We start from the raw sequence: 25955 nt of genomic DNA, 5'->3' as shown, positions 1-25955 counted from the left end.
CTGCTCACAGCTAATTACAAACTGTAAATCAACAGAGAGACATTTTTTTGTATAAATGCAATTGTTTTTGAATCATTGTTACTGTGCACTCATACAAATTCTCCCATAGGAGTGTGCTGGCCTACTCCTCAAGCTTTGATTCCTCAAAGCACAAGCTTCCTTCAACCAAAATAACTCATACTTTAGCACTCCATGTATTATTGAAAAGGGCTACCGTAATGCAGAAATGCAACTGCAGCATCAGCAGAAGCCATTACCCGTACTGTAGAACTCTCGGAATATATGAAACCTAAGATGTGCAATATTGCTAAGCTATACAATTACTGATTATATTCATAATGAATTGTTCATAAATCTTTTTCAGGAGTTAAAAATAGGTTTTCAATAACAAACCCAAAGGACACTGTGTTCTAATAAAAAGCTGCCACAATTTAATTCAAGAATATGTGGTATGTTCTACATTTAGGAGCCAAAGAACATTTATCATACAACAAAAAGACAACCGTGACTTCAAAAACAGTCTAAAAGAACAAACACAAGCACATTTCTTATACCAAATGGACATAAAATAATGAATTAAAAATCCATCAAACAGGTCAACACTGTAGTTACAACACTTCATTTAACAAATTTTGTTGTTAAAAAGTTTCGCGAAAGATTTAGTGAATTTGCATATCATTTGCGTAGCCTGGCTCTCCTGAACAACACTGAGTTCTTAAGAATCCCATATGGCTTTGGGGTAATCCAGTCAGAGTTTTAATGAGAGGCTGCATGGCTAAGGAGGCCCCAGGCCAGCTAGCGCTGCAGACAGCCTAGGAGAGAAGCACACCATCAGCTCCACAGGACAGTAACACGCTGCCACAGTTCAGAACAGTCATTCCACTCCTCCTCCGCCAGTGCAGTATAACGTGCCTGTTTTATTACACAGTTAAATGGTTCACACCAGTAAATGGAAAAAAACTAAAAAGACTCCCATATCCAGACCTCAAACACAATGTCATTTGCATACATGGTGCTATGACTCCCATACACTGTTTACTCATGTTAGTGTGACCCTTAATGCATTTTGTACCACAGCACTGCAGGATGACTAGTTAGTGTAACGTTTATGCCAAGATTTGTGTTTTTTGTTCCAAGCAAGAACTACAGCAAATTCCATTTCCCTGCTTTAATGCCATAAAGATGAAAGATGAAAACAAGCACGAGAGACATAATTAGCAAAATATGACTCAAAAGTGACTAATTCAGAGAAACTCCAGACAAAATGAAGATTAGAGCAGTGCATTCTCTAATACTGTAATTAACACATATATGCATGTACTTGACAGAGGTCGTAATAAGGAAATAAAGAACTTGAGTGAGATTTCAAATACAATACTACATAGTCTCATGGGCTGCGGTTTGAAAAGGGAAAAGAATGGAGTGTCATTTAAAATATATGGCTTGAGATTGCTATCTCAAACATTTCCGAATGAGATGCCAAAGAAAATGGAGGATGATTTGAGGAGCAATTCATCTTGTCACTCTGTCACTATCCGTTTGCATAATACTGCATGAAGATGCACCAAAAAAAAGAGGGCGAAAAGGGAAAAAAGAAAAAAGACTCAACCTTCAAAGTCTTCAGAGATGCAAAACACAAACAGCACACATAGCACAGATGAGAGTGAGAGATTAAAAGGCTGCCGAGTCTGGTCAGTAGGGGGCGAACTTCTGGCGCTCTGATTTTTTGATGGTGGCCGAGGTTGGGATCTTTGCAGTGTAGGGGGCGAGGCCCGAGGCAGCGGTGTGCACGGCCAGCAGGGGCACGGTTTTCATGCCAAGCAGACTGGAGACCGGGAGGGCGTAGTGGGCGTTGGGGATGGTGGGCACGGCCTGAGGGGAGTGGACGTTAATGGCAGAGGGAGGAGCAGCCAGCATGGCCACGGAGGAAGGGGTAGAGGCGGAGACGGGAGAGGCAGACTGGGGGAAACTCAGGCTGAGGTCGACGGGGTTGCCGGAAGAGGAGGAGGAGGCGGCCTGGATGCTGAGTTTAGCCATCTCTAAACTGCAAACACACTCACAAACACAGATACACACATACACCAACACCACAGGGAAGGGAAGTGAGGGGGGGTTTGGTTAATAGAGTAGTTAGAGGGAGCACAAGAAAAGGGTGAGAGAAATAAAACAAAAAACAGAAGAATCAATAAAAGGGAAATGTTACGTGTTACAAGGAACAAACCATTAAAAAGGGTTTCCCATGCCTTGATGAGTATTAATAAAGCTGAGGAGTGCCAACAATGGGTGGGATTAAACAAAAAGGACACAGCATGAAACTCTGTTATGCTAAGTCTGGCCCATTATACTAGTTACATGTGTAAAAGTCACAGGGTTGCATTTGGCCTGTCGAGGGGATCTCTTACCTGGCACTGATGAGGTACTGGGCCAGGCTGATGCTGGCCGGGGAGCCGCTGATGGTGACGTGGCGCACAGCCGAACCATCTGTGGCCCCAGCTATCTTGATCTGGGCTCCAGACATCTGGCGAATCTCATTGATCTTGGTGCCCTGTCTGCCAATAATGCAGCCTATGAGCTGAGAGGAGATGACAGGGTGAGCAGCAGACAGCATCTGTATGATTTAGTGGGCAAGCTGCAATTCTAACCAGATCTGCCTCAGATGTGATCTTAATTAAAGAGAAACAGAATATCCTTATAGGTTCTACAGAAACAGAGTTAGAAAATGTAAAAGTCGTGCCTTTGTTGAATACAATCACTCTCCCTATATTATGGCCTCGCCACTGTCACTGCTGTGCTACAGTGTCAATGACAGCATTTGCTAATTTCAAATGAGTGATGAAAGGTGCACTGACAGAGATGACAGCAGCAGTGAAAACAGACAAAGGCGGGAGCTGAAGCGCCGCCAGTTTCTAACATGTCACTGGGGTCATTAATGCAACGTGAACTGCCATGAATACCGACAGTCACGTTAAGTTTAAACATAAATGCATGCATTTTATGTATCGCATGTACTGCAAGAGGACTTACATCATTCGGTATGGTCAGCTCATGAGAACTTGTTGCAACAGACACATCCAGACCTATGCAGGAAGATAGAGGGGGAACAACTCAACATGACATTGATCAAGGCTATCAGCTGCCTGAATGCAGAGTACAAGAAATTTTCAAGATCACTACTCCACCAGTAAAACTATTTAAAATAAACTGAATCAATAAGCCCCAAATGATTCAATATACAAAGGGCTAGGCTAGATAAGTCGTGAATGAGTTCTGATTAAATTGTGATTGCACTGAATTAAAACGCCTTCACAAAAAAAAAAGCATACCATCTCAAACAACTACTCGGTGACAGCCTGTCACAGTGCAGTGCCTTTCTCCATAGCGATGATCGTGCTTGGCCTGCTGCAATGTGTGTGTGAGAATGTGTGCAGTGCAGTGACAGGGCTGTGGGCTGGAGGGCATGCTGGTGGAACTGAACAGGTTAGGGGTGGTGCGGAGGTGCGCATGGAGTAACACGGGAGGAGATTAAAAAAAAAACAAAAATAACGAATGAACGAACGAAAGGCTGGGTAAGGTGGAATATCAGTCTTTATGCTGAGTTAACATATGAGGTGGCACATATACATCACAAAGCCCCCACGATGCTGTCATTCACCTGATACGACACGGCCGTAACTCCTCGCGACAGATGACAATGAGCATAAAGTCACCTGAGCTGTCAGCCAGTGTCAGAGCGCAACGCACGCAGCATAAGGTAGGCTTTCTGACACATACAGTATTATGACTTCGGTTGCCTTACCATGACATTGATTTTCCTTCCCTTTCCTCAGAGTGCATAAGTAGAACTCAGTGATGGTGAACACATGAGGAGAGAGAGAGGACAGGAAAGAAAGGAAATTGGGAGAGAGAGATAGAGAGAGAGAGAGTGATGGACAGAGAGAGAGCAAGAGCGATAGAGACAGACACAAAGATGTAGACAAGACAGACAGAGCGATGGAGGGTAGAGACAGACTTCCCTGGGGAGTTTTTGGGTACGTACCAGGGAAGGTAGGGTTGCTCTGCCCAAGGGAGGTAAGGGGGATATGCTGCATAGCCAACTGGTGAAGCTTGGTCAACTGCGGGGCAGGAAGGGAGGTTAGAACTAGCCAATCAAATGGAATTATTTCAGAGGAAAACTGACATCTACAGACAATCTTTTAGGCTCACAATTAGATCAGTTATCGGGGATCGTTAGCACTCACCCCAGAAAAAGCTGACATAATGACAGTTCTCATATCTGATTCTATGAACACATTTGTTTGTGATACATTCAGGAAGGGGTATGAAGAAACAAAGGAGGAAAAGGTGTTAGTAAACACTAGGCATTAGTCATTCAAATGCAATGAATGGTCCTGGATGAGAAACCAACAACGGATGTATGTGTTCACAGTCAAAGCTGCTGTATTAGTATTGACTCCAGTGCTTGTGTTTTAAGGAGAAGGGCATTGAGATGTGTGATGGGATGCAATGGGGGAGGTGTGCTGGTGGTGGTGGTGGTGGTGGTGGAGAGGGCAGGAGGTGGCTGGAGGGAGTGAGGTAGTGACCGTATGAAAGAAATGACCAACAGCTCTGATAAGGCAGTAGCATTGGCACTCACGTCTTGAGGTGGAATGGCGAACTGTCCCGGAATAGCAAAGGCCTGCATAAAAGAAAAACACCTTCAGGCTGGTCGGAACTGAATGCATAATAAACTTAGGCTGAATTACGGTTCATGGTTTCCAATGCACATACCAGCATTAAGGCAATGATGGAGTAAGCTGACCAAACACCACTTCACTATGCAACCACAAGGGGTCACTGTATGAATATATCAGTGGACAAACACTAGATCCAGCCTACTGCCCATTCAAACTTTTTTTTTTAAGTTTATTTACAGGCTTCCTACAAAAGGACTTCATAACACATATAAGCATTGTATAGCATATTATTTAGCAATATTTAGTATTTAAGAACAGCTTATGCCAGCAATCACCATATAAGATGTTTTATGAAAAAATGACATTGACTTATAGAGGCTTTAAACTAAAGTGACAGGCAATTATTCTACTTATAACACTGTCATGAAGCACCATTAATGAAACATAAGAACATCCTAAGTACAATTTTTCCACCTTAAGTACAATTTCTATTAAGGAGACCAATGCAGCCTCAGTACTGAACAGCTAACTATGTTTTTTTGTGTCTGAAACATTTACTTTTACTCAAGTATAGGATTTTTGCGTATGTGTTCCACAGACATACAAATATGGTGCTATTAACCAGGTCTCTGCCTGATAAGTTCCATTACTTAGGAATGATGCTTCATTACAGTGTTACAAACTGAAGAAATGGTTATTTAGTTTAGAGTCCCTTTAAGGCTTTCTGTTAATACAATGTCATTTACTTTACATTAACCTTATTTACATAAAACATTTCATCACTTTGTGATTACCGACATAAACTGTTCATAAATATATTGCTTATAAATATGTTATTCAATGCTTATGCACACGTCATGAAGTCCCTATATAGGTAGCCTTCAAATAAAGTGTAATCAAAATATCTAGTGCCTCCCACATTGGAAAGCCTTAGAATGTGTGGTTTAAATGCATATCAGTGACTCAGATCGAAAATTATAAGAATCTACAGGGCACTTGCATGCTTGGCCAGCTCACCATCTCACAGCTGAGTCCATCTAAAGGTCATGATTGCTTTATCACACAGCTTCTCAAACAAATCACATCCAGTGAAGACGTTACAAACTAAAGGTCAAGGCATCATGAATAAACACATACATCTTTATGTCTCAGTCTATGAGATAGACTATACTAGAATAACGCAGAATTTTATGTGCACCTGCTCAGGGACTGCAGATGGATATTAACTAGTAGTAGGGCTGAACAACCTGGGGAAAAAAAATCAATTTTCTGGACTAATATTATAACTGAGATTTAAATTGAGTTTTTTCTGTAAATTAAATTCTGTTTTTTTTACCAAGAAGACCAGAATATCTACTATTTCTTGAACACTGAACATTGTGTGCTAGACTGCCAGATAGTTGTGGTTGTGCTGTCATGTACACATCTAGTTACCAGGGTTGGGATGTTATGGAATATGTATTGGGGGATACTCAGAATGCATAAATGAAGTATCTGCATTTAGTCAATGCAGATTCTGGCCAAAATTGTTACGTCTGATTGGTGTAGTTTACAAGCTCTGTGTTATTAAAAAATTTGCAAAAAATTCCCACTCAAAACATGTAGGCCATAAAAGTGGGAGATCTCATGTTTTTAAAATTGCACTCACAAATAATCTTTCAACCCTAGTAGCTAGTAGTTAACACTGGTGTACAGCACTTATTTTATGCTGATATTTGTACATGGTCCCAACAAAAAAAATACTAAAGTAAGCTAATAGAATAGAACACTATGCATTGGCTGAGAAGCTCTGCCGACACTCCTTGCTACTCTGATTAAACCAGACAGTGCTGGATCAGTAATTCAGTCAAGCCAGAGCAAGTCTTATATGCATGTGTGAGAGCACTGAAGCACTCTGCTGGCTGTTTGGTGACTATATTACTGATGAGATCTGAAAGCAAGATTTATTCAGCCACACTGATCTCAATGCAATCATTAGCCTAAATATCCACACTCATAGCTCCCCAGTGCGGCTATGCAATCATTAATGTTTAAGTGGAGTCACTGAATCCATAACCACACTGCTTTCATAACTTAACACGACTGCTGCTCTGAGGAAAGTTGGGTAATGGTTGAGCTACTCACTGGAGCTGTATGCGGTTGGGATAAGATTGTAGGATTGCCACCAGGGGAAGGTTTGGGCCGATAAGGAATCGTTGCTCCCTTGGGCGGCGACTACACCCAGAAGACAGAAAAAAAGAAGCCATGTGTTCGTTCAGTACGCACGAGAGAGAACATTTTTCTCAATTAACAGTATGTGCTCCCTCTCCCAAGTCAACATTTACAGTGCAAAGCATAGAAACTCAAGACTGAAAAGTGACTAAGCTGCTGGGAGGCCCCAGAGCTCTGCTAGATGAATTAGGCAGGACAGAAAGCTCTGAAACATGCTGAATCTAATAAAATGGAATTCAAATGAAGCATGTCGGTGAAAAATTACAATATATTACATACATCCCACACTGTGATAATGCTGAAGCACAGGGGAAATCATCCATATTCATCTTCAAAGCTGTAACAATTAAATTTCACACATGCACACACACCTCCAGCATGACAGCACAGATGAGTCTCACGCATTGCGTGATGGCGTGAGGAGTGCCGGAGATGGTCACTGCTCTCTCGGTAGAGTCCGGCAGTAAGTCTCCAGCCACCTGCACCTGCGCACCTGTGGTCTGACATACAAAACTGTTAATGCAAACGAGCCACAGAGGATCTTAAATGACTAGAAAATTGGCAGTTTGACCGAAACACAACGAACAATGGCATGTTCTGCACATTTTTATAAGTAATATTTTAGTATTATCGTAATATAGTCGTAGTACATCTATATCCCTTTTCATTTTTCAGAGCACTGCAAAATGACATTGAAAATAGCAGCTCAGAACAAGTTTTGAATTGACATTGTTATGAAGTGAGCAGTTATTTAGGCCAGCCTATTTGGATACTGTATATAAATATGAATCTATTTGGGCCTTGGAGGGTCATCCTGTCCTAGACATTCAAAGCAACCGGGAATTCAACCAACCAGTTCACCCGCCACAGCCCTGAATAGAGGGGACAGCTAAATTTACTCAGTGAAATCCACAAGCTGAGGCAGAATTCTCTCACAAAGTCCACTGTCCTCCTGTCAAATGCTAACAAAGTGAAGAGAATTACGCTGCCTCCTGAGTTCATACTATTTCTGTATTGCTTTTCTACTTAGTCAAATACATGCTAGACAGATAACTGTAGAAAGAAGAAGTGTTTGGTGCTCGGAATGGAAGCCAGAGGGGACGGTGTGCGGCTGTGCTGGAGACTAAATGGAGCTGCTCTTAGCTCATGAATACAAAAGTTCTGTGTTGATGAGAACAATTAATCACACTGAGCCAGAGCGTTTGCACTGGGCATGCAAACAAAGAACACCAAGTGTTAAACAAATCACCATGCTATGAATCATGTGGGACTCCCACAGACCTTCATAACTCTCATTCTCTTTAATCTGTTTGGTACCAGATTAAAGCTCATATCTACCTCTCTGATCTCTTTAATCTTGGAGCCTCCTTTGCCGATAAGCGAGCCGCACTGACTGGCAGGGAACACAAGGCGCAGCGTCACAGGGGGTCGACTCGTCACAGCGCTGTTCACCATGGACGTCAGGATATCCTGCAGTGGAGAAGCAACGGTGTCACATGGCCTTCATTACAAGTCATTTACTTCACTGTGCACAATGCGATGGTATCTACGGTGAAAGAAAGCATCTAATTAAAACAGATATTAATTCTAAAATGACTGGGAAACCACATGAGGTGCTGATGAAGAAAATGTAACTGCAGCTCAAACCCACTGAGGCCAGCACGCCAAGCGTTTCATAGTATATCAACAGTTTCCAAACACAGCACATAGGAGAATTCCTTTTTAATTTCAATAAGTCTTAGTAAGTTCCTCTTTCAAAAAGTTCTGAATCTTTGGTGTAACGATTACCAAAGCATTACGGCAGAATGAAGTTAATTACATATAATGATGTTTTTCAGCACAATATGACAAACCTCTTCAAACTTCTCTGCAATCATGGTGAAAGCTTTGAAGATGACCTCAGAGGGGCCAGTGATGGTGACGATGCGCTCGGGGCTGGAGCCGTCGGAAATATTAATACGAGCTCCACTCTAAAATCACACAGAGAGAAGAACGTTCATGAGTTATTTGCTTCATTCTAGCACTGATTATGCATGTTTTATTTAGTATAAGCCAGCCTCAAAAGCACTTGTGCTTAACAGGTATACTTCAGCCACACTGGGGCCTCGTTTATGCATTTTTTCTGTAATGCGCTCTGTATATTAAGAGAATAAAACCATTTTCAGCCATTCAACAAATTGTAGCATACGGCATAAACATATTAACTTATTATCATACAATTTAAAGGTGCTACTTACTTCTTCTCTCATTTTCTTGACCGTTTCCCCTTTCTGAGAACCAAACAGTTACAGTTATTAAAGAGAACACATGCTTAAAATACAAAGCAATGCAAAGTAATCCTGTTGTTATAATGAGGAGTCGCAGTTAGGGAACTCTACATGGTAAAAGCTAACTTTATTTTGCAGTATACATACCTTCCCAATGATGCTGCCCACTTCCTACAAAATAATGTAGCAAAGAAATAAAAATTTCAACAATATATAATATTTAATTCTCTTATGTGCTTCATAATGCTATAAACTGAATATAGGTTGATGATGTAGTGTAGATCAAATAATTATTAAGCAAAAATGAATGCAGCATCTTCAGAAGTAGATTACTAAACTATTTGGCAAAAGTGTGACGTCACTATTTCATATTATACTGTCATACTACAGGACTGTGCAAAAGTCAGAGACCACCCTTGATTTCTATAATTTCCAATCAAAATGGACATTAAGTACAATCTATTAATTTTTAACTTGTTAATTAATTAAATAATAGATAAACTACTTATGCAAAGAGAGGAAAATAAGCAAAAAAAAGGAGATTTTCCAAAAAGGAAGTGCAAACAATTATTAAAAGATGAAGAGAAAGTGGGAGTCCTAAGTTGCCAGACCACCAAACCAGTCAGATAAACAGTACTTAAAGCCTTCATCATTGAGAGAGAGAAGAAAATCAAGCTCCACTCTTGCTTCAGATCTGAAAATATCTACAGGTGTTTCTGTCCATCCTTCCACTGTGAGAAGACAACTCAACACCGTAAGTCTGAAAGTATGTTTAGCTGTCAAGATGTCGTTACTGAGAAAAGAAAATAGACAAAAAATCCCATGCAAAGTAAACAAAGACGCTGCTGGTGTTCTCAGAACAATGAACTGACCACCCCAGAGCCCCAGTGTCAACATCATTGAATGTGTTTAGGATTACTTGGATTGTGAGAAGCAGAAAATGCAACCAACTTCTAAGACTGAACTTTGGAGGTGTGGAAAAATCTCCCTGGGTATGTGCTTGTATCCCCTGATGCTGTAAAATGATTAAAGTGAACTCAATGGCAGTTTCGACTGAATATTAGTTGAATTAATTAAATAAAGGGTGGTCTCTTTGGCCCTTTACTGTATATATGCATTACACACTGTAACATTGACCCCTTTAAGTGCAAATGCAATGCAATTAGCAGAAGGCCATGTGTTCTGTCTCACTAAGTAGTGGTACTATTATACATCTTAGTCAAACACTGTATATGATGATGTGCTTATAGATATAAACTATGAAAACACTGTGTACTTTATTAATACAGTAAGTTACCATACTACAATGTAATAACTTATTTTCATACTAGGACATGTCAAAAATGAGTGTAAAATGATTTATGCTTCCAGCTAAGTATTTATTATGGAAGACCCAAAGTCGAAACAGCTCATAAACATTTATAATATAAGGGTTTACCAGCCTCACCTTTCCGTGCATTAGCAGGCGGATGGTGAGGGTGACATTTAGCCCTCCCTCAGACAAGCCGCCCTCCTTCTCATTCATATTCATACTTCTTGATGATCTGGACACTTCACGCTTTCAGACAGACTTGCTCTGCACGGACAAACAGATAGGGATGTTAGCAATTCAGTACAGGATACAGAGGACCAAATGCAATTCAATAAGCAGCGATGCACATCTCTGCAATACCAAACGCTACATATTTGATTACTTCAATAAACCTCAAATATAAAGACTGTATCTCCAAAAGTATTCATTTAATTCTCACAAAGATACACGTTTCCAATTTTCCGCTGTCCATTATTTCATTTTTGTTCCTGTTGGAAATGGGCGAGGATGTGAGAGTTCAGTGCTGCCGGCAATTGGAGCCACACATAGGTGCCTTCTATTGATTCCATTTTAATAAAACTGTTGTGACAGTGTTTGATAAGACTCAACAGGAGCCACTTGTTCTTTGCTGGCTCTGAGGATCAAGTGATGTCTGTGTGACCATGTCTAACAAGATCTTGTTAATTTCCCTGTAAGTACACAATGCTGGACTGTTCCCTACATTCCTCTTATGCTCTCTGTAAATTCAGGCGAGATTTAACATTTTCTATTTCTGAGACTCTGTGATAAGCGTGGTGAGGTCATGAGGTACATAGAGGGTGGAAATAAAAAAGGACTCATGTTAGCTCTCCAGACGCGTCTGATCCTTTGAAGGTCTTTTGTGAATATCTTATGCAGTTGTAGTTATTGTGCAGTTTTACTCTGATAATGGGTACTGTGCCTGATCTTTGCCTAATGAGGCCCTGCAGCTCACACAATGAGTTTCATTAGGAATTCTAGGTGGCACAGAATATCAATTCCGCCATATTTTGTCTTTGCACTCTTCTTTCAACAATAGCTCACCTCCATTTCACTGTTTTTCAGATACTTACATGAGGTTTGAAGAGCAGAAGCAGCTCTCTCAGTCGCCATTGTACTCCTAACGCAGCAGACAGGCAGCAGGCACCCTGATGATAATGCCAAAAAAAAAAGATGAGACAGAATGAAGATTCAATGTTTTCTGTATTCGCTTCAACAATTATGATCTGGACTCTATAACAAAGGGGGGGGTAAAATATTTCCATTTCTAAATGTCTCTGCTAACTAGTGCCATATGGTGAGTTTAGAAAATGCTACTGATCAATATTCACATTAACCAGATCAATATCGGTAATAAGGCTAACAATGGCCCTAACAATGTCCGTCTGTAGTGGAGTAAAACGTCTGGTCTTTTATTGGACTTTTATTCCCTGTTGTTTCATCAGGTAAATGCATCAAACAAACAGCAACTGCCTTTGCCTAATCCTATAGGCCAGGATTTATTTGGCTAATGCTAAAACCCTTTTGACCCATTTCTGTCTCCTCAAGCTTGTCAGCAGGCCCCCAGGTCCTTAGAACCACTCTGTCACAACACTAACAAGCCCAGATATAGTGATCATATATGGCCTGTTTTATTTACTCACAGATCAAACATTTCTCCAAAATGTGAAGAAAGAAAAACCTAGTAAGAAAATCATCAATATAATATTAGAGTACTCGTTTTTGCTCGAGATGTTCACAATAAAAGCTGAACTGTCATTTTCCTAAATTCTGAAGTTAACTTTGGGCAAATCTAGACAATTAACTCAAAACAAATGAGCATTTACAATGTAGTGGTTATTAAAATAAGCGATAATCAATGAATTTCAAAGCATCCTTACATAAGCATTAATACGTTCTAAATTTACATACTGTTTAAATATTAGCTCAAGTTTGTTGCATCATTTGGAAATATTAGTGGCATCGCTTGTTCGCATAGTTATTACTAGATATTTAAATTATTTATAAAGCTGATAGGACTGTGGAGATGGTAGGTGCACGTATTGCTGGATACACATAATCCCCGCATGTCCAAAAACAAATAACAAAGGACAGAGAGGGTGCGACATGTATAATATGTGTACACATTTACCTTACATAGATATAGTCTATGCATAAATTAACTTTAAAAATAGCCTGATAGAAAGATTTTTTTCCATCTTCAAAACACTTTAGTGTAGTATGTTCCCATTAAAGCACAGTCCAAACAGGTTAAATGCGTAAATAAGCCTATTTGTCCCAGCCTGAAAGCGTGACAAGCAGCTTTGATGCAAGTTAGCAAACTGACCTGCTGGGTTGATAGAGGTTGAGACAGTAGGTTGGTGTCGGTCAGTTGTTTTTTCCCTCTTGTCCTCCTTGTCTCTCCAACAATGTGAGGGAGTATGTGAGTCTCTAGTGGCTGTATGGTCCTGGTAATGAAGAATTGCCCTCCTTTGTTGTCAGTTGTATTCAGAGAATGGACAGATGGCCTTGTGCCCGTAGCTCTGCCCGACTGAGACTAGCTTTACTGTTTTTTTCCTCCCTCTGGCTTAGCCTCTGATAAGCCCATACAGCAGGGTAAGTGAGCTTGGAGTCCCTCACTTTGCCTAATACTCACACAGTTAGTGCCGTGACAGTGGAGGTTCTTCATCAGGACAGTAGTGTATAGAGGTAAACTAAATAAGAATATGTTGGCCTCTCTGAAGAATGAAGTTCAACAAGTATACTAGTTTAGATGCTACAGCAACGTCCATTGTTGTGCTTCTCAACACCAAATACAGCAGAGATAGGAACAGATGACCAGTCTCAAATAGGCCCATCATGCAGACATACTAAATCAGCGTTCTGGAAACAATGGCAAGATGTTTGACAGTTTAAGGTAAAAAGTAAAAAATACCAGCAAGTTTGGTTTTCCAATCGCCACAATCATCTCCAAACTGATTGTGTCACATCACTATGGATGGGAAGACACAGTGCTCCAGTCTGTCAACCCCTCCCCCAGAGCCCCAGCATCTACTTCTGCTAATGAGGCCAAAGCTCTGTGAAAACAATGTGGTCCTTTAACAGAAAGAGATGCATTCAGTTCGGCAGCCAAATTATGAAGTGAGCGAATCAGTGGAGCAGAAGTGGCATATTTAATTACAGCCTGCTGTTTGGGATGGCTATGAACGATGGTCACTCTCAATTTCTCTCCCTCTCACTTTAAACTCTTAAACCCATTGCATGAAATTGAGAATTTAATGAATTGCTAATCTGGATATGTTTTAAAAGGCTCCACTTTGTATTAGTATCAAGCATGGCTCAAAGCTACACCTTTCAAAAGCCCCATCTCATTCTCTGCAGAATAACTTTGCCCTTAAAAGTAATATAATGGTAATGAACCCACTACAAAAATAGTCTGTACCTACTATCTGTGATGTGGCCCTGACTAGCACTGGTGCTCAAGTAGTACAGACTATTTAAAGGGGAATTCTGGAGATTTTTCAAAAAGTTTGCACAATTCAATCTTTGGGATGCAAATAAAGTCATTCAGAATGTTTTGATGTGAAAATGTGCAGAAAAACTTAACTGACTTGGTGGTGGTGACAGGAACCAGTTGTAATGACGTCTACAACTCAAATACATATTTATTTTATTTATTATCCAGTGAACCTTCAAATGCCTTCTGAGTTTTTATATGGAACACTTACAGTGGTAAAATACCAATGAAAAAAAGTTTTAATTGGGTACTATTTTGCCTTACTATACATGTAACATAAATGTATTTAAAAATACACAGTACTGTGTAAACGTTTTAGGCACCTTAAAGTGTTTATGGATAAGATAAACAATAATATTAAAATGAATACAAATAACATGAATACAGTAAGTGGTGGTTTTATGTATGTCAGTGTGTTTGTTTAACCACTTCCAAACCTTTACTTGAAGAAGCCCAATATTAGTTGTAGTTATCATCCCATACTTAGTTTGGCCAATCAATACTACATCTTATTAAATCAAGTGTGCTGGTGATGGAATTTAACAAATCCATGCAGTGGCTGGGGGGCGTCCAGGAGAAATCTGGTGCCAAACTTTGTTGTTTAAACTAGCTCACAAGATATCAACTAGCTTTTTGACAAAAAAAGTTTATTTGAGTCTATTTTAGTGACATTTACAAGCAAAAACTCACTTATAGTTTTAAACAATGTGCCTAGGCCAAAATCTTATCTCAAATCTATCGTAAAACAATGTCTCAGGCATGTGGCAATGTATTCTGAACAATTTTCTGTATTAGCTTTCTGTGAGGTCACTTTTAGAGACTTTAAACCTTTTGGATATTTGGCTCCAGTCACCACTGTTAGAAACAACTCTGACCTGGCAAGTTTCTCTAGAATGGTTCTCTAGAATTTCAAATCAAACCACCCTGAATGACTTTGTTAGTATATTAGTGACTGAATTTTGCAGACATTTTGAAAAATCAATGGAATCCCCTTTAATAGTCCACATCACACACACACACACACACACACACACACATCATGATCATCTAAACCGCTTATCCTTCTGGGTCACGGTGGGGTGCTGGAGCCTATCCCAGCTGTCACTGGGTGGAAGGCAGGATACACCCTGGGCAGGCCGCCAGTCCATCAGAGGGCTAGTCCTCATCACGTCCCATGAATCTCATGGGTGTTAGGGTAGTAATAAAACTTATTTTCCTATCTGCTTTCCTTGATTTTTCCTGATATGGCCTCACTAAATTTTCATTTGTGATTTGCATGTAGATCCACATGGCTACCAGGTCAGGCAAAATCAAGGAAAGCAAATGGGTATGGATGATCAACTTCAGCCATGAAGTCCTCTGTATCACAAAACTGATCATCTATTGTACTATATGGCCTTATTTATATAGTTCAGGGTTTTTCTGACTATAAAACTGTTTTCATGGTAGACTATATTCAACCCAAAGAAACTACACTATATTTCAGGTTATTTTGCCCCCAAAAAAATTAATATTAAAGCATTATATAACTTGGCTTGGAGTGTCAGAACATTTGTCCATTTAATCACATAGGCTACAGCACTGTTCTTCTATTTCAGCAGTTTTTAAAAAGGCGTATTGTAGCGCAGATACGGCTGCGGGCCTCATGCCTGATTCACCTAATAAATCATTTCAGGGTAAAATCAGTCGGACATGCTACAAGAGAGGTACGGCAGCGAAACTAAAGTGAGTCATATCCTCTGCATTTTCTGGTTTTCTGACGACAGCGTCCACTCTCCCCCGGATGCATGGACTTAGGACTCGGACACTGCAGCCTGTCACAGAAGGAAATGAAAAGTTTAACAACGAAAATGTCAGCCAGTTTGACATTTGGAAATAATGGAGTCATATTCGAGTGAATTCGCTGGTCTGTGCACGTTTGAGAGTTTTAAGAGAATCTGGCCGCATTACGGTTTTGATACTGACCAACGAGAACTGATACAGCGCGAATTCACCAGGATTAAAGGTAAACGCTTGATCTGAGGGCAGACATGATGTCTCCGTCGTGCCTGCTCAACTATAACGCTTCAGAAGTTATTTTGCGTCGATTCCTCCTTGATATCCAAAGCGTATCTATAGCGAACTTTGGAGGTTACTCATCTTTTATCAGTCCAAAACGTCTAAATCATAAAAATATCCTGCTTGTACGGCTGTACTAACTAGCTTTTAGGCTAAGTTCGCCCATAAGTAATGTACTGTGTTCAGCTGCTGTGAGTCTGCTGTTGTTTTCAGTCATTTTGTGTGGTGTGAGGCGCCCTCTGTCGGTCGTTAGTGAGAAATGCTGTACTCTGATTTTATTTTAATCTAATAGTTTCTTGTCCTTTTTTCCACAGACATTACGTACCTTGATCATGCGGGGACAACGCTCTTTCCCGAATCCCAGATCAGGAAATTTTATGAGGATATATCCAGGAATGTGTATGGTTAGTCACTGTCATAACGGCACTGTCATTTATGGGCCCGTGGAACCTTCAAATACAGACTGTGATGTAACGTGTTTGTTCAGTACAATCAGGCTAGATGTGTTTCTAACCAAGTCTCTCTCTTAGGCAACCCTCACAGCCACAATCCCAGCAGCAGGCTGACCCACGACACAGTGGAAAGTGTCCGGTACAGGTAGGACTGATCAATTATGGCAAAAACTCAAAATCATGATTATTTTGATCAGCGTTAAGATCATGATTATTTAGCATGATTACTTATAGTCTTTGGAAAGATCATAGTGGTATTGAACTTAGAAAAAAAGTGGGTTTTCTTTGAACTGTAAATATAATTAAACACAAATAAAAAGGATAATTGATGCATAATATCTAAATATATTTTAAAATAAATAATATAAAATAATTATTAAAAATAAATAAAATCCAAATAAATATAATAAACTTTGCTGTTGTGCACTTCTACAACTTATTGAAAACTACTAAATACTAGTAATAGTAATAGTAATAATTACAATCATAATAATAATTATATAGTATAATAATAATTGTTATTATGTTAATAATAATATTTTCTTAAATAAGTTAGAAGAGTTTGAGTTTTTTTGGAAGGGGCAAAAGCACACTGCTGTAAAGGAAAGGGATGCACTGGGTTTGGGAGCTTCACTGTGAAACAGCACAGTAGTTGTTTTATCTCAGTTATCTTGTTTCCATAATTGTTAGAAGCCAAATTCATAATTGAAAATAAAATTTGATTAATCACCCAGACTTAGAAATAGGCACTCAGTTCTACACTTGCCTCTCTCCCATTATCCAGTTTGTGACACTACTGTAACTGTTCCTGCTTCTGTATTATGGTACAGTTTAGATTCACTAGTATTATGCCATGCCATATTCTACTCTGTATGATTAGGTAGGAGTCGTAACCCTTCATTCCTAACTGCTTAAACCTCAGAACCAGATAGCAAGCAGATATGGGTCCATTGGCTTGATAAGGTCAGCACCCAGCTGACTGGATGCCACTGGTCCACCCTCAGACCACCCAGATTATTGTCCTGTGTACAAGATCTAACTAGATTTTAATCTCAAACAAATTTTAAATGCACACAGGCTTTTATCTTGTCAAATGAACTAAGACAGATATTGCAAACAATTAACAGAAAATAATGACTAGGTCTAATATAAAATGATTTAAAAATTGGAAAATTATGTTGCTGACATTGCTAGATCAAACAGCTGTATGACTGGAATTATTTATGCTATTATTCACTAAACTAACTTACAGAGGATACCAAAAGAAAATAAGAAAATTGGACTGTGAGTGGAAAATGAACACTGAAAGGTGGCATTTTGTCTAATATTCTGCTTAATCATCAGTGGGATGTCTGAAAAGCTTTGCCGTCAGTCGCTCAGGAGTAGCCTGCTATCCTTTTGCTATCTTTTTCACAATCTTAAGATGTAAGCCACTGAAAGGGAATTAGGACTAGTTTTGAAAAATGCGTAATAGGGATCTGTAATTTGTAAAATTATCAGGAGATTTGTTGTTATTGAAAATCACTAGTCCCTGTAGCAGACATATGTAAATGATGCAGTGTCTGGGGAAATAAACTAAATTATGTTACAAGCAGTCAGTTTAGTTCTAAAATACATATTCTAGCCTTCAAGCTTGTCTATTGTCAAGCTAATTTTGTAGGTAGTCGGGCGTTGGTGGATTTGTGAGTGGCTATATTTGTTTTGACCAAGGTGCCTTAATTCTAGTTCTGTAATGAAATCACTGCAGTCTAATGTGATAAATACAGAATACAGAAGAGGTGATGCAAACCAGTGGGAAACATGCCCCGTCCCAATGCCCAGTTTTTTGAAACGTGTTGCTGGCATCAAATTCAAAATTCAAAAAACGGTAAAATTTCTCAGCATTTGTACAGCATCCCAACCTTTTTTTGGAAACAGGGTTGTAGAGAAAATGATACAGTATGTTGAGATGCTTCATGACTAGAGTTTGATGCTTCTCATGTACACTTTGAAAGATTCTTGCTTTTCAACTCTGTGTTATTTTGCCCTGTAGGATACTGGAGCACTTTAACACCAGCCCTGAGGAGTACTCTGTAATCTTCACCGCTGGCTGCACTGCTGCACTTAAACTAGTGGCTGACTCCTTCCCGTGGGTGTCTGCTCATGGCAATTGCTCAGGAAGTCAGTTCTGCTACCTCACTGACAACCACACCTCTGTGGTGGGCATCCGTGGGGCGACTGGCCCTAAAGGAGTCGAAACAGTGCCTGTGTCACCTCAGGAAGTAGAAGCAAGGGTCGAAAATAATCAAGCGTCTGTCAGTACAGGGCATGAATGCTCAGTGCCCCATCTTTTCTGTTACCCTGCCCAGAGCAACTTCTCAGGGCGGAAGTATCCACTGAGCTATGTGAGAGGGATTCAGTCTCGGCGGCTCTTCCCAGCGTGTGAGCGCAGAGGCCGATGGTTTGTTCTGCTGGATGCTGCCTGTTTCGTTGGCTGCTCACCACTAGACCTGAAGCAGCACCCTGCTGATTTCGTGCCCATCTCTTTTTATAAAATGTTTGGCTTCCCCACTGGACTTGGGGCCTTGCTGGTAAGGAATGAGGCAGCTGAGCTGTTGAGAAAGGGCTATTTTGGAGGAGGGACGGCAGCAGCTTATCTGGTGGGAGAGGACTATTTTGTACCAAAGTCAAACATAGTCAGCAGGTAAGGTACTTTACAATATAAAACACATGCCTTTCTGTTAGTAAAACATTAAATTGAATGGGTGATTGAATAGTTGTTTTCTATTTTGTACTGGCATAAATCATTAGATTTGAAGATGGCACCATTTCGTTCCTTGATGTTATTTCCCTCCATCATGGTTTTGACACCCTTCACAAACTCACTGGTATAAAATTTTATATCATTTTCCTTTAATCCTTTAAACTTGCAAAGGTTCTTCTGTAACTTATTTTTTTTTCTTTGTACAATGGCCTACATTAATAGTGCCTCTTTTTCCCCTCAGGTAGCATGGTGAACATTCAGCTGCACACATTTGGTTTAGCTCGTTACACCTACATTATGCTTTCATGCCTGCGCCATAGCAATGGACAGCCTGTGGCTCAAATCTACTGTGACAATGAGTTTGAGAGTGCAGCTGACCAGGGAGCTGTCCTCAGCTTCAACCTGCTGGACTGCCATGGCCGAGTGGTGGGATATTCACAGGTAAACAATCCACAGAGAATCACATGTTTTCAGTGCGTTTAGATGTTCAGCCTTCTAGGGACTTTCTATATTAAGAGGCTTTACAAGATTTAGCAGTTACATTTACTTTCACTAGGCAGCACTGGGATTTTAAAGATGCTAGCTTTTCCTTTTTTCCTCAGGTGGACAAAATGGCTTGTCTGTTTAGTATTCATATGCGCACAGGATGCTTCTGTAACACAGGGGCCTGTCAAGCCCATCTAGGCATCAGCAACCAAGAAGTGAAAAGGAACCTACAGGTCAGTGAAAGCGTCAAACTAAGAAACATCATAAGCATATTATTTTATAGTAAATTTATCATTATTACTGATTGCATAAAGTTTGTATATGAAAGATCTGTGTTTTTTTTGTTTTAACTAAGGCTGGTCATGTCTGTGGAGACAACATTGACATGGTAGAGGGCCGTCCCACTGGGTCCATCCGCATATCCTTCGGGTACATGTCCACTTTTGAGGATTGTCAGAGTTTTCTTAAGTTCGTCGTGAGCTGCTTTGTGGATAAACCACTAAGACTGGACCAAGAGAGATTGGCAAGATTAAGATCAGCTGCTCCAGCAGAGGCTACAGTTTCAAACGAATTGACCTCTGTACCCAATGGGAGAACTGTACCTGAGGGGAATGACCTGAATATCTCTCCTGCTCCTGTCAGAAAGGCCTCATCAACTGAGGCTGTTTTAAAAACAGAGGGGAACAGTGGGAAGGCCCACACTCTGACCAATATCTTTATATATCCCATTAAATCATGTGCTGCATTTGAGGTACAGTAAGCATTGCCTTATTTTCAGCCAGAATGCATATAGTTGACATGTAATACTACTTTCAGAAGTACAGTTTATTGTTGCTGTTGTAACAAAACGTTATATCTCCAAAATGATACCTCTAAAGAGCCCATATCCTTCGTTTGTCTTGTGTATTATTTTTCCCGCCAAGATCCACTTATGTACTAAAGACAGTCATAAAGTTTTAACAGCAGAAATGTTCTATGTTTATAAAGGACTCTTGTTGAAGCAATGTTGTTTTGCATTTAATTCATTTTTTTCTTTGGCTATTACATTTTTGTAATGTGAAATCACTTTTGTTCCTAGTCTAATACTATCATTTTATACTGTTGTGTTCACAGGTGACAGAGTGGCCCTTGGGGTTGCAGGGGCTTCTGTATGACCGCACATGGATGGTAGTGAATGAAAATGGAGTCTGTCTGAGCCAAAAGAGAGAGCCAAAACTGTGTCTCATCTACCCACACATCTGTCTAGTCTCCAACACCTTGCGACTGCAAGCCTCAGGTCAGGCACAGCTTGGCCTCGATTTCCAGGCAACATTATCACCTACAGAAAGTCATTAGCCATGGTTATAGAATCAGCCGTTTCATTTGGGTCAGAGGAGCGTGTTGCAAATACAAGCCAGTCATTTTCTTCTAGCAAATCAAATAACCACAGTCATGATCAGGTGGGATTTGCGCCTTTCTTCCTTCATGCATGACATGTGCAACCAATGAGAATTTAGCTCTGCTCAATTCTACAGTGAATATGTACTAAATCTAGATATAATTGCAGAGCTTATGACGTCTGGGACTTGTTAAGACTAGACGTGTTTTTCACACATCAGTGCTTACCAGCGCTCAGAACATTGCAGATGAGGTTGCACTGGCTCTTTTCTATTAATTAGAAACAGATTTACTCATTTGTTTTTTTCATTGGCATAATTTGTGTTCTTGTTAACTTCATGTTAACTTCCTCATAAGGGAAAAATTTTAAACACATGAAAAATAGCAACTAGAATTTAAATGTTGTTGTGTATTTGTGACTGTATTTGTGGGTGTATATGAGAATTCTCTTGTCACAAAGTGACAAATTTGTTACCTTCCCATAAGTCAAATGTTTTAGAATAGTGAAAAAGTACCCAGTGCTTTTTCAGGCATGGATCCCATCACTCTTCCCCTGGAGGCCAGTGAAGAAAATCTTGTTCTACGAAAATGTCAAAGCAAGGTCTGCGGTGACAGGTAAGCGGAAAACATGTTTTGTAGAAATTGCTTTTGAGTGTTGTTTTTTCCTGATTTTGGAATTTATTCTTGTCCATTTTATGTATTGCTCCATCTATTTGATACCCCAGTGCAATTGAGATTTAATTGATGTGTTATGAGACTCATTACAGGCTGAATTTAATTGTTCCACATTAAGACTTTCAGTTGGCAGGTGTGCAACAATACAGACTTCTAAAGACAATGTCATATTGTTGCAACCACTAAAATTAGCAGTTTATACATACAGTCGTATGCAGAAGTTTGGTCAAATGACATGTATTGTTGATTTTCTAAGTGAAAATAAATTAACACATCCTTTACAGAGAACACATTTAAATGACATTTTTTTTGCCAATTTTAGTGCACAAAAACTAAAACTATAAAGTGTGCCATAAAGACCACATTTTTTTACCCTCCAGTATGTCAAATTCATGCATTGAAATGTGCAAAAGTGTGTGCTTTGTAGAGGATGTGTTAACTTATTTTCACTCAGAAAATCAGCATAACATGTAAATTGGCCAGGGGTCCCTATACGTCTGCATACGACTGTATATCCTGCTTGATGTGAGCATAATTTAAGTCATGAAGCCTCTTCAGCAATGTTTTATTGGGCCTTTAAACATTGACAGTATTGCTACTGACGTTCAAAGTAAAATAATCAATGGTTCTCTCCTTTTTTCAGAGTACAGGCAGTCGACTGTGGGGAGAGAGTATCAGTTTGGCTCTCTAAGTTTCTGGGAAAACCTTGCTGTCTGATTAGACAGAATCCTGATTTCTCTCGGGATATGAAAATGGGCCAAGAACAAGGTACAGCACATCAGTCCAGCATACTGTAGTAACATGATGTTGAGTATCACGTCTCTTGTTGTAAAAATGTAGAGTAAATGAAATTCAGGTGGATTTTTTTCAGTTGTTTGAACAATTCAGTTTAAATTTCAGTCTTAAAAGATGAACAAGACTAATAGAGTAATACACCTGGCTAGCGTATCTGTTGGGTAGTGGTAGTAAACAGTCTTTAAGCCTAACCACACAATCCTGTTCACCTCACTCATCACTCAATACCCAGTTAAGCCATCATTGAAAGATCAATAAGAACAGATTTTATTTGAACATGCAGAGAAAGCACTGCTTTATTATGTTTGAAGGTATTATTGATATTCAATAATAATATAAATGTGTTTACAATTACCTCAGATAGGGGCATTGCACTCAAACTGGTCTCAAAAACAATTTCCTGACTCCAAATGATGTTGAGACTGAAACAAGACTGAACTGTTAATTTATGGTCTAGAGATTAGACTTGAGACCAAGACACGACTCGAGTACTACAGCACTTGTTAATATAATTAATCCTATTTCAACACTGATGTAATGAGAACTGATCTAAATCTGATCACTTTTATAAGATTAGTCTCTCATGATGCTTTTGTTTTAAACTCTGATCACTTGTTTGTGTTTTGACAATCATGTAAATATGATAAAGAAAAGAATTCTGACTCTGCAACGTGTGTGTGTCCCAGGACTCTGTCCCCCTCCCCTCTCTCTGGTAAATGAGGCTCAGTTTTTGCTGATTAACAGAGCTAGTGTGGCTCTTCTGCTGGATCATATCGTCAACAAGTAATGACCACTATATACCATTAATACATGCCCAAATCATGTTGCATGATAGAATGGATATTTATACGGTATGATTTGTTCATAACTTCCAAAGCAGAATCATATGTGGTTCTTTTCCATTTTGGCTTTATCACAGACACGATAGCTCACAAAATGGCACATCATTCGACATGCTACAGCTCATTCACCGTTTCCGGGCCAACCTTGTTATCTCAGGCCTGGAGCCTTTTGAAGAAGAGGACTGGTCCGATGTGAAAATAGGAGGTGCTCTGTTTAAGGTTAGCATAAATCATGTGTACTGTTACAAGGGCAGTAAACATAACTGATATAAGTGAAACTGAAGATGCCAGTATCAGAGGTAAACCACACATGTAAATACAGCCAGTAATGGGAAGTTGCTCCTGGACTTGTTAAAGGTGGCAGGCAGGTGTGGTCGATGCCAGGTGATTGGAATAGACCAGGCCTCTGGTTCTAGGACCCAAGAGCCTCTCAGGTCTCTGTCTGAATGCCGGAATGGGAAGGTAAGTGAAATCTAATAGCTTTATTTAACCTCTAAGCTTATCATTCCCTCATCATTAATCTTAAGGCTCATTATCCTATAAATACTATCAAGCTAATATCTAGGTAGTTATGAAAATGAGGGCTGGAGGTGTGGACCAGCCCACGGGTCCCTAGAGTTAATTTAGGATTATGAATGTACTGCCTCAGTTCAACAGCTCACAACTTCCATTGTAAGTGGGCTACAAAGCTGATTTGTTGCACATTGTCATTTAGTTGTTATTACTTATATTGTGTGTATATTTTACTCATTCACTGATTTTGAATGCCGTACTTCTTTTTTTAATTGATTTGTTCTGTCTAATGCTCTTGTTCACAGGTCACCTTCGGAGTATACTTGCTTCACATACCTCAGAGAAACCCTAGTGCATATCCAGCATTATCTGTTGGGTCCACTGTGATTGCACAGACAGAAAAATCAGCAAATGAATTTTAAACCAAGAGTAACACAGGAATCATTATTCATAAAAGCCTTAATCTGTGTCAGGAAAACTGGCCACATAAGTCTTACGCCAATTTTCCACTAGCAGCCATGGAACCATGTAGAGTAGGCCGAGCCTCATTATAATTTTATGTCCACACCTGCAACCAAGCTGTGACACCTTTCACAAGGCTTAAGTTGGTTGGTTGTTTTTTTGTTCTCAAATTATAAGCATCACTCTGAAATATAAGTCACACTGATCCATGTGACAATTTTGAAAAAAAAGTTTCAATAACGGCATTCACTTTAATTGTCCCTTATAATAGAAATTGTGGAGGATATGCTAACAATTATTTTGTCTAAGGAGCCGGTTTATTGCTGATTCTAGTGTTTTCCAATTTCCAATTAAATAATATGATACAGGAGCATAAGTTACAATTTAGGATCCAATTTATGTTTAAGTCTATAATGCAGTGCTCAAACCAACGAATGTGTATGTATTTACAGGACCTGTGATATACAGTGGAGAATTAAAGATTTTGTTATCATCTCCTAAATGGTAACTTCACAGGAGAAGGAAAAAATCTACTTTACTTTTAATTTAGGTCAATGGAACCAGACATTTTTTCAAGTCAGTTTGGGCCATTTCTTTTGGTCCATTTATCATGAAATTCATACACAATGTAAAGGGCAACAGGCACTTTTAAATTCTGTCAAAAACTGGAAAACGACAAAATTGGAGACATGAGGTTTTGTTCCCGACAGCAGTGATATATCAGACAAACATAACAAGAGAATATGCTAATATGCTGTGGGAATGGTGGCAGTGCAGGGCCTTCAGTTTGGGCCATAAATTTCTAATTTCCTGAAGGCCTACAGTCACATATTTGGTTAATTCCACTGTCAATTCCTAATTATGGTGGTTAATCTGATTTGTTAGGCCTGCTGTCCAGCTCTTGAAGGCCAACCAGTGGGAACACTTGCCTGGCTGTATCTACCCTAGACACCAGGGAGAAGAAGATTCTGATTGGGCTGTTTTTTGTTGGGCATTTCAATAATTAAACGCTTTTGTTTCCAACCAAAAATTAACAATGAAATAATAGTATTACTACAATACTTGCAGACTTCAAATGCAACATAATGATTGTAATAAATAAAATCAACTAAACATTACAGACATGTTTTTTATTTCACAGAAAGGCCTTAAAGGCCGGAGAGTTTCCCCTGCTAATATGTTAATGTATCGTCTTACTCAGAACCGCAACATCCGTTTCATCACTGCTCTTAAGGCTTCTCTAACTAAGGGTGTTACTCAATTCAGTTTAATTTTTGAAAAATATGTTTAGCACTGTTATTTATACCACATGCATACATAGACCCATCCGAAACACTTCACTGGACCTGTCCAAACATGACAGTGGAAATGCTGTTACCAGCAGCAGGAGAGTTAGCTCAGGCACACAGAGTGCCAGGTGCTCTGCTGATATGCACATTGTTGTCATTTCTCTGACACTTTAATGCCCAAAGTCAACATCATTAGCTGACCAGTGAAGTAGACATTCCTACAAACTACACTATGCAAATCTGTAGAGTATTTTAATGAGTGTGTCACTTTGTGCTGCCTTATTTG

General features: G+C 39.6%; 2 protein-coding genes across 4 annotated transcripts; one reads left to right on the top strand and one right to left on the bottom strand.

Annotated features, from left to right (window-relative positions):
* Positions 1–408: 408 nt before the first annotated feature.
* On the bottom strand, positions 409–14578 carry zgc:110045 (uncharacterized protein LOC664755 homolog). 2 transcript variants are annotated; one of them, XM_036574038.1, is made up of 15 exons: positions 13396–14578; positions 12808–13198; positions 11555–11629; positions 10599–10727; positions 9299–9322; positions 9122–9154; positions 8738–8854; positions 8223–8354; positions 7256–7384; positions 6798–6887; positions 4634–4675; positions 4037–4112; positions 3025–3077; positions 2403–2572; positions 409–2044 (listed from the first exon to the last, which is right to left on the bottom strand). In XM_036574038.1, exons 4-15 carry the CDS (start codon positions 10680–10682, stop codon positions 1693–1695), a joined length of 1302 nt encoding a protein of 433 aa, XP_036429931.1. In that variant the 5' UTR covers positions 10683–10727; positions 11555–11629; positions 12808–13198; positions 13396–14578; the 3' UTR covers positions 409–1692. The 2 variants fall into 2 exon arrangements, with proteins under 2 accessions (XP_036429931.1, XP_036429932.1); XM_036574039.1 differs by lacking the exon at positions 12808–13198.
* A 1020-nt stretch (positions 14579–15598) lies between these two features.
* On the top strand, positions 15599–25498 carry mocos (molybdenum cofactor sulfurase). Of its 2 annotated transcripts, none has more exons than XM_036574036.1 (15): positions 15599–15982; positions 16350–16439; positions 16566–16632; positions 18520–19170; positions 19278–19354; positions 19472–19671; positions 19833–19949; positions 20072–20467; positions 20830–20992; positions 21624–21708; positions 22412–22536; positions 23250–23346; positions 23483–23624; positions 23763–23867; positions 25266–25498. In XM_036574036.1, exons 1-15 carry the CDS (start codon positions 15856–15858, stop codon positions 25326–25328), a joined length of 2505 nt encoding a protein of 834 aa, XP_036429929.1. In that variant the 5' UTR covers positions 15599–15855; the 3' UTR covers positions 25329–25498. The 2 variants fall into 2 exon arrangements, with proteins under 2 accessions (XP_036429929.1, XP_036429928.1); XM_036574035.1 differs by having other exon boundaries at positions 15602–15982; positions 24224–25498.
* Positions 25499–25955: the final 457 nt, after the last annotated feature.

This window comes from Colossoma macropomum, unplaced genomic scaffold, assembly GCF_904425465.1.
Source record: "Colossoma macropomum unplaced genomic scaffold, Colossoma_macropomum, whole genome shotgun sequence".
NCBI lineage: Eukaryota > Metazoa > Chordata > Actinopteri > Characiformes > Serrasalmidae > Colossoma > Colossoma macropomum.
The sequence above is the reverse complement of the archived record's forward strand: the minus strand, read 5'-3'. Positions and strand labels throughout refer to the sequence as shown.

Excerpts from the sequence above, each read along its gene's own strand:
- zgc:110045 (XM_036574038.1), bottom strand. The coding sequence starts at position 10,682 with ATGAATATGAATGAGAAGGAGGGCGGCTTGTCTGAGGGAGGGCTAAAT. Across the intron at positions 4,676-6,797 it reads CCCAACCGCATACAGCTCCA|GCCTTTGCTATTCCGGGACA; the intron begins GTGAGTAGCTCA and ends TCTTTTATGCAG. Across the intron at positions 2,573-3,024 it reads AGCTGACCATACCGAATGAT|CTCATAGGCTGCATTATTGG; the intron begins GTAAGTCCTCTT and ends ATCTCCTCTCAG.
- mocos (XM_036574035.1), top strand. The coding sequence starts at position 15,856 with ATGGAGTCATATTCGAGTGAATTCGCTGGTCTGTGCACGTTTGAGAGT. Across the intron at positions 20,993-21,623 it reads CTTGCGACTGCAAGCCTCAG|GCATGGATCCCATCACTCTT; the intron begins GTCAGGCACAGC and ends GTGCTTTTTCAG. Across the intron at positions 23,347-23,482 it reads CTGGATCATATCGTCAACAA|ACACGATAGCTCACAAAATG; the intron begins GTAATGACCACT and ends GCTTTATCACAG.